The 8,900-nt window shown below is 45.2% G+C and overlaps 1 protein-coding gene across 2 annotated transcripts; it reads right to left on the reverse strand.

Annotated features, from left to right (window-relative positions):
- Positions 1–1,240: 1,240 nt before the first annotated feature.
- Positions 1,241–5,904, reverse strand: LOC102300291 (diacylglycerol kinase delta; the record flags this gene model as incomplete). 2 transcript variants are annotated; one of them, XM_042214990.1, is given in 4 exon segments in its annotated part: positions 1,241–4,481; positions 5,262–5,361; positions 5,535–5,665; positions 5,787–5,904. In XM_042214990.1, coding segments are annotated over 3 exon segments (339 nt in total), but the record flags the coding sequence as incomplete, so codon positions are not given.
- Between the last annotated feature and the right edge of the window lie 2,996 nt (positions 5,905–8,900).

Genomic DNA, 8,900 nt, shown 5'->3' on the forward strand with positions numbered 1-8,900 from the left:
ATGAGAGACAGATTTAAATTTGTGTTAGACAACTGTTATATTTGTAAAACAGCTTCGGAAACAACAGAGCACATGTTCTATGGATGTGTGACAATCCAGAACTTATGGAAATCTCTCTATGTCCTAATATTGTCCCAGTATGGATATATTGATTTTTGGTCTTTTCAAAATATTCAAATTGGAGTAAGGATAAAAATAGTGAGTTTTTAGTTAACAATCTCATTATTATAACAAAGTATTACACACATAAATGCCGATATGCTAAATCCCCCCTTCATGGCCCGCTCTTAAAAACGACCTCTCCCTGTCCCGTAAATCTCTGAAGCTAATAAATAAGCCCCAAGCAATCAAATTGCATAGATTTTTAGAAGAGTTTGATTTTTCTTAGCCCCTTATTTAAGTTATGTGTCTTGTTTATGGAACCTCACTTTTAGAGAGTTTATGATCCCCCTTGTCTCCTTTATTTCTGTTCCTTGTTTTTCATTCTTTTTTATTGTTATTTATTTATTTTTGTATTGGTTATTCATCTTTTTATATTATTATTATGGAGATTTGTGCGTATGCATGTATGTGTGTGTATATATATATATGTATGTATGTATGTTTACTGTCAGTTATTGTCGATTTCATCGCGGTGTACCAACGGCGCTGTGGCAGTGATGTGTATTCCTCTGATCGGGAGAAAAGAAAAAGGTGTGATTCTGTTCTGAATGATTCAATATGTTGCTTGTCTCTTTGAGATTGTCATTGTTATTGTTCTAAATAAAGTTCATTCATAGGTCGTTTGGACGTGCTGGTGCGTCCGTGGACTCCAGAGGGTTAAATCAGTTTTTGATGGTTATAAAAATGTTCTGTGATGATGGCAGTATGTAACACACGTTTTGATCTGATAAACACACCTGATGTCTGATAACTTGAAGACATCAGTTGTCAGAGATGGACGCTGCGTCATTAACACTGACCTCAAGCGTCGGCTTTTGGATCCGATGCTTGGAAACTGCTGAACTCTTCAGTGGATGGGGTCCTGTGGACGTGTCACTACTGCCACCCAGACTCTGACACAGCCTAATGTTCCTCAGCTTTGATGCAGAAACACTCGTTTCACACCCAAGGATCCACTGAGGGGACGACAGCGACCAACCAGATGACACCGGGCTGTCCTTTGGTAAACTCCGGGACACCTGCTGCTGTTTTTCAGTTTATAAGACACTAAGTTCAAATCCAGCTGGACACAGGTAACTGGTTAAAGGAGTGTTTGTGTTTATTGTCTTACTGTTTTTAAGGTGCTTTTTAGAGGATGTAGAAAATCCATTTACTGCAAACATGTTAAACAGCAGCTTGACAGAATAAATAATTCTTCTGATAAAATCATATCAGTTTAACATAAAGTCAACATAAACAGGTGTAAATGTAACCAAACTGTCGGTGTTATTTTAACATGAGGTGACTGCAAAGAGTTCACATGAATGACAAACACACAAATCATGTTGGTATGAAAGTTGTGCAGTTATACAACAAAGATTAATGTTGACTAAACACAACTTTATTTCATGTTAATGAAGCTGATGGTTTTTGTCGATGCAGAACAGACCGACCGTCTGCCAAAGCAACCCCGGAGTTTATCACCGCAGACACGGGGAACATTGTTCAGTCAGCTGATCTGAAGCCAGCGAGCATTTCACTGGTTGAAGACAGAAATGTCCACAAACAAACAGCAGCTGAGAGCTGCTGCAGTAAAGGTGGCAGCGCATTAAAGAGCAAAGAAGCACATGGTAACGTCCATGAGCTGTCAGTGTCAGCGGAGGGTTTGCAACCAAGTGTTAGAAATGAACGTTTTATTTTCACTTATCTTTACTTACCTTAGTATGGAAGCCCGTTTACGCCAAAAAACCCAAGTATCCATAAGTCGAAATTTCGAGTTATGTTTCTCCAAATTTCGAGTTATTAACTCGAAATTTTGAGTTAATAAGTCGAAATTTGGAGAAACATAACTCGAAATTTCGACTTAGCTCTGCCAATCAGTAATCTACATGAATGAGGTCACTTGTTATCTGGAAGCATATGGTGCAAAGTAGCGCGCATTCAAAACCGGATCGCAACAAACTGGCGCTTTCGCGAGTACGTTTGCTGATAGTAACGCCATGTGATTCAGCTAATAGCACAAGGATTTCATCGTTTGAAGCCACGCTGAAAATACTCAGCAATCTGTGCATTCATGACTGCATGTAGCTGTAGCATTTGTACCTGAGGGCTTCAGCTTCCGGGTAACAAGGAAATGACATCATTCACGTAGATTACTGATTGGCAGCGCCAACTCGAAATTTCAAGAAAATAACTCAAAATCTTGAGTTATGGATCCTTTTTCCCCCCTTAGTGGCAGAAACAGGCTTCCATACCCTGGAGCCCTGAAATGACGGCGTGTTATAAAGTCTGTAGCAGTCTGTGTTTAACTCACTGAGTCAAAGCTGAACGTCTGCACTTCACCTGCATCTCCAGAAAACCGTCTGCATCCTGTGAACCTGCCTGTATAAATGATGAGCTGCCCTCATGGTGGAGCTCGTGTGTGTAAAACCATCAGCAAACTGGACAGAGGATCGGGGAGCTGGACCGAGGTCGCCCGGCCCACTTTAGTCACTTAGTGGTATTGAGCACATTCCAGCGCCGCCTAGAGGAAGAGACCATGATCTGAGGAGCGGCTCTTGGCTTTACTTTGACTGAACTTCTACTCAAACATGATGCTAACCTCGTGGATCAGATGCTACTTCCATAAACTGGGATGTTTGCAGTGTTTCAAAGACGTGTGCGGTCCTGTGGCGGATACTCTTGATAAATGAGACACAGCGTCTTTGCTTTTCTTTCCTTCTGTGTCACAAACCTGACGATCGGCTTCGCTGTGCCGCTGGGAGCGAACATTACCGCGAGTCCCGAACTGGTAACTGTTGAACGGACGGAAGCGGTGCAGCTTCTGATCTCGACCACAGACGGAACATCAGCATCCAACACACACACCGTTTCTCCACACGTCTGAGTGATTTTTATTACCTTCTGTCAAAGAACTGGTGATGACGGCCGGCTCGTATAAATACAGGCAGGAACAGCACACGTATGACGGAGAACACGATGTCTGAGCTGTCGCTGGGATTTCTGCTGTGGATGAACCACACACACACACACACACACACGCCCTGTCCTCACGCACACACTTCCGGTCCTCAGGCCTTGTGATGGCGTCTTGTCTCGCGTCACCTTTGACAGAAACATAACTCTGCTGAGTTTGTAACTTTGAACTTGGAGCTGTGTTTGTGACAGACAGACAGGGAGATGCTTTATAAACCCAACACATCTGCGCTTTTCAACAAAACATTTACAGCAGCTGACATCATCAGATCGCAGTGGCAGGGCAGCGTCCAGCTGAAATGGCAGGGCTGACGGTGCGTTTAAGGCTCGTTTGGATTCAGGTAAACAACACGCTCCTGTGATGTCACAGGGCTGAGGTGAGTGTCCACAGGCAGGAGGAGGTCCTGTCATGTCTGATAAGTTTGTGTTAAAATAAGCACGCTGGACAGATAAGAACGATATGAAACATGATGCTGCGCCCCCAGAAAGGCGGAGCTTAAGGCTTATCTTAAACCTCAGAAGTAGAATCCACACAAATGCAGGCCTGAAGGGCACAGGACCCCTCCTCCAGCATCTCCTCATCATGACTCTTCTTAAAGATACTTTCTGGACTCCACAGATCACTCCATACAAGACATAAATATCTGACCTGCTACAGCTGCTGTTACCTGGGCAACATAAGCCCTCCCCCCTCAGGTGTCCACACTTTGGTGATGAAGTTACAGAATTCCTGCTCAGCAGCCTGAAGTAAAGTCATTAAAGGGTTAAACGTGTCAGAGACCAGAGGACACTGTGATTGGTCTGCTGCTGACTTACAGGTGGGCACCTCAGTCCTGCAGACTGGATCTGGGTCTGACGAGTTTCAAAGTGGGGATACACCTCGGGCAGCGACTGACACGGCTTATGATTGGTCAGGTGAGAGTCTTCTCGTTCTGATGCTCAGACACTCAAACCAACAGTGATGTTCTGGCTCCTCCTCCAGCAGTGAAATCAGGTTGGGAGCTTCTCTGACTTCCTGAAACATGACGCAGACGGTCACGAGATGCACAGTGAGAGCTCTGTGTTTCCTGAACATTTCAACAGCCTGCAGGAACACAAACGTCCTGAATGATAAACCCCGCCCTCCTTGACCTCCTGCTGATTGGCTGGTGGGTGGGGTGACAAGGCACTGTGGGGTCATGTAATTGGTTGTTTCTCCTGAAATCCTGGGTGTCTGGGTTCAGTCAGGTTACTGAGAACCAGCACAGACCGATCCAAGTCCAATCAGAGCGAGTCCTGGACCTGCATCTGTAGGCTGAGGCGCTGGTCCAGGGTCAGAGGTCAGGTAGGTGAAGTGGTGAATAGCAACACAGGAGAGCAGGCAGCTGTTGCTGGGCAACAAAAAGGGAAAAAAGACAGTCAGTGAAACCTGCAAACACAGCTCAGAGTCAGTGAAGACCACAGTGTTCATCAAGCTAATGTTAGCTTTGCAGCTTGTGCTAATGTTCCTGAGATAGCATTAGCACGTAGCTGTGAGTTAGCTGCAGAAATGTGCTGATGTTTCCCAGACGGCACAGCGACGTGTTGACCTCAAACATTCGCCCCGTGGGTGGTGGCCCATCTACACCTATACCTACAGTTACATAATAAAATTCAGCGTGTAGGCTGCTACAAACATGTGTTCAGTGTTAAAAAAATGATCCCTGCATTCACAGTTCCATGTATGACGGGTTCCAGCTACACCACTCATGATCTCCAAGCAGGTAAGCTACACCCACCCGGCGGAAAGCCACATTGGCACTACTTAACTGTCCACTGTGAGGGTCATGCACAGAGAGGTGGAATGTAGGCAGAGCAGCACTACGACGGAGAAACAACCTGTTCCCTATGACAAAGACACACACCTACCCTACATTAGAGCTAGCACCACCTACACAACGCACTCAGTGTGATTTACTGACTACGTTTTCTGTAATGGCGACATCAATGATAGACGCTGCTGTCTGGGTTGGTTCCTAACATTAGCTGATAAAGTTAGATCAGTCAGTCCGCAGACTTGGGACGAATCAGACGCTTTTACCATGTGACAAAGACAACACTGAGTCTGTTAGCGCCAAGCTAACATGAGCGAGAACGTCAGGTTGTCCACATAAAGCAGCAGTCACCTGGCAGCAGCTAGGCCTCGCTGGCACTGCTGTTCCTGTTCAGCTCTCTGATGCCCTGCAGGATCCTCTTCATGTGGCCCACCTTCGTCACGCCGAGGTCCTGCACACACCAGAGGAGGTCAGTGAGGCTGGGCAGGCACTTCCACTCCATCATCCATCCCATCACCAGCACCATCCATTACATCACCACCATCCATCACATCTTCACCATCCATCCATCCATGCTACATCAACCTATACCTATCAGCAGTTAGCGGTGACCCAGCGGCGTACCTTTAGGTCCCTCCTCTCCAGGTGGATGAGCTCAGCTCCACGGACGTCGTGACCAATAAAGATGTCTTTATACTCAGTGAGACACAGAAAGTCCAGCCATGCCCCCACCTCTTCTGTCCCCCACTGGTGAACTGAAACATCAACAGGAAGTGGTTCAGACAGACAGAAAACACCGCAAACAGTGATTTCATAAAATGCCATGACTATATTATCCTCTGTGAATTTAATCCCACAGAGAGAGACAGATGTTACCTGGCAGAGAGAACGTGGCACATGTTTCTTTGTTCTTGTTGTTCTTCTCCTTCTTGAACTTTGGGACGAGGCGGAACTTGGCGCCCCGACTGCGCTTTGAAAAATCTGTCAGTGGACCCTGAGAGACAGATGGGCAGAAATGTTTGCCATTAAATGTTTTCACGCTTCCTGGGTTGGTGTTTTTCATATTACCACCCGCTAAACACCTCGAGGCGGTTTGCTTAGGTGATGCACTGGGTGTTTCTTCATCACTCACTATGTGTTAATAGACCTCTCTGCACTGAATGGTACTTTTTTAAAAAAAAATCAAAGTCTTTTTATTGAAAGAGGTTTTGTACGATCACAAACAACAAATTAAACATACAAGCAGTACAGCATACTGCTAAAAAAACAAAAACAAAACTCAACCCCAAAAACAGCGTCTTCTTTAAGTTGCTTGAAGACGTTTCACCTCTCATCCGAGAAGCTTCTTCAGTTCTAAGGTCAAATGGTGGAGAGTCCCAGATTTCAGATGAGAAGTGAAACGTCTTCAAGCAACTTAAAGAAGTCCAGACGCTTTTCTTTCTAAGCTCCTTTGACTATGATCACCTGGATGACTGAGAACCTTCACAGACACTCTCCAACATTGGCAGGTAGTTTGTTTTATAAAGATCTTTGTAACAGCTGGAGATCCAGATTCCGAGGAATTTAAACGTTTTATTATTTACTTTGAATGGTATTAGATTAGATGGGATATTTTTTGCAGCCGCATTGATTGGGATGAATTCACTTTTCTGAGGATTTATTATGTAGCCAGACATTGAACCAAATCTTTGCAGAGTGCTTAGTAGTTTCGAGGCGAGGGGTGGGTCAGTTATAAAAAAGCAATAGATCGTCTGCATAAAGTGAAACTTTGTATTCTTGGCCTATTCTGATGACTCCTGTGATACTGGTATCCTGTCGTATGGCTGATGCTAAGGGCTCTATAGCAAAGACAAACAAAAGTAGAGCTAGAGGGCATCCCTACTAGTGGCCCTATGGAATTTAAAATAAGAAGAAATCGTATTATTAGTACGCACAGCTGCCATTGGTGAATTGTAGAGAGTTTTCACCAACAATATGAATCTGGGGCCAAAACCAAATTTGCTCAAACTATAGAAAAGGTAGTCCCACTCCACCCGGTCGAAGGCCTTCTCAGCATCAAGTGACAGTAGGGCTTGAGGTGTATTGGTTGAGGGAGGGTCATGAATTATACTTAAGACGTGTCTAATGTTGAAGAAAGAGTGTCTGCCTTTGATAAAGCCGGTTTGGTCTGTGGAGATGATTGTTGGTAACACGACCTCTAAGCGCTGTGATAACATTTTTGCGAGAATCTCTGCATCGTGTTTAGCAGTGAAATCGGCCGGTATGAGCTACATTGGAGAGGGTCTTTGTTTTTTTCAGAATGAGTGAAATAACCACTTCTTGCATAGTTGGAGGGAAAGTGCCAGATGAATAGGACTCTGAAAAGACTGAGAGCAGAAGTGGTGAAAGTTCGTTAGAAAACGTTTTAAAAAATTCAGATGGGAAACCATCTGGTCCAGGGGACTTTGCATTCCACCAATCACCATCATGACCTCCTGGATAGAGAGGTCCCTTTCGAGTTCGGTAACCAGTTTAGGGTCAAATGTGGTTATACTGAGGTGACTAAAGAAGTTGTTCATAGCAGACTCATCTTGCCGTGATTCTGCGGTATATAAATCAGAGTAAAATTCCTGGAAACAGGAGCTGATTTCTGTGTGGTCGGTATGTTTTAGGTCCTGTTCAGCTATTTCAGAGATGAACTGTTTGGATGACTTTTGATGAGATGAGATAGCCGTTATTTGTCAGTTGCAGGTCTTTTGCCCACAACCGAGATGACAGACCTTGCCGACCATACATACAATACACATACATCTTTGCCTCCCTCCTGCTGTGTGCCCAGCCTGGAGGCTGCGGCTCCCGGTGCAGACGGCTCCCTGTGATAGTGTTTCCTCACCTGGCTCATGTCTGTCCAGCCCAATTTTACTTTTAAAATGTGTGTGTGTGTCGGGGGGGGGGATGTATCCATGTTTGTTTATGTTAATGAGAGTGTGGGGAGTGAGTTGGAGGGCTGCTTTTAACCATGTAAAACACTTTGTGCTACATTGCTGTGTGAAAAGTGCTTTATAAATAAAGTGATTGATTGATTGAAACATCACATTGGGGAAACAGGTCAGGCTAGGTAGCGAGGAAAAAAACATCGAAATGTGTAACACAGAAGGATAATACAGGAATGCACAGATATCAACACATCACAGCACAATAAACACAGACAGCAACATGGGAAAGAGTCCCAGTGTGTACATCTGATCTGGGACCGCTGCAATCTTCGACTGCGCCTCTAGCTGACCCGATGTCCACATCAGAGGGGAGGTAAGCGTTGGACGTGGCGTTGGATCCGGGGTAGGGAGGGTGATGCATCAGTGAGTGCTTATCAGTATCAGTATGTGTGTGCGTGTCCATAGTTCAGCTGAGACAGTGTCCTTCGCCCTGCCAGGCTAAGTAAACAGTCTTCCAGCCAACCCAGGTGGCCTTGCATGGAATGGGAAGAACAGACTAAACACAGTCGTTATCAGGGAGTTTTTGTTCGGCTCCAGCCTTGAGCCCACAGCTGGCGCCGAAGGGGTAGCCGGATTATGATGGTCATTTTTCTTTTGCGACAACTCATGAGAATTTCAAGCTGTTCTTTAACACTCTGACACTGGTCTCTCAATCTCCCGTTGGAGAACTGCGAGCTTCCACATGATGGTATCAAACTTGCGCTCCGTGGTCTTGTCATTCTTTTGCTCAGAGAGCCGATTCTGAGAACTCACGACTGCATTGAGCTGTTCCACAATGCAATCCAACTTTCGCTCATAGGTGTTATTCTGAGCAGGCCTCTCCTTGATGTAACCCAATATAAGATCAGAGGTGTTATTCTGAGTATTCATGGCAGATGTAAGCGTCTCCAAGGTCTTAACCATGCTGCTCTCAATGAGCCCGTTCTGAGAAGTAGCGATTCGTCCCATCGTTCCAATCCCAGCGGGCAGCCTTGTGGGGGTTTGAACAGCCGGTTCTGCTCTTAATTCTCCGATA

This window comes from Haplochromis burtoni, unplaced genomic scaffold (assembly GCF_018398535.1).
Source record: "Haplochromis burtoni strain Fernald_Lab_line unplaced genomic scaffold, NCSU_Asbu1 Contig_636, whole genome shotgun sequence".
Lineage (NCBI taxonomy): Eukaryota > Metazoa > Chordata > Actinopteri > Cichliformes > Cichlidae > Haplochromis > Haplochromis burtoni.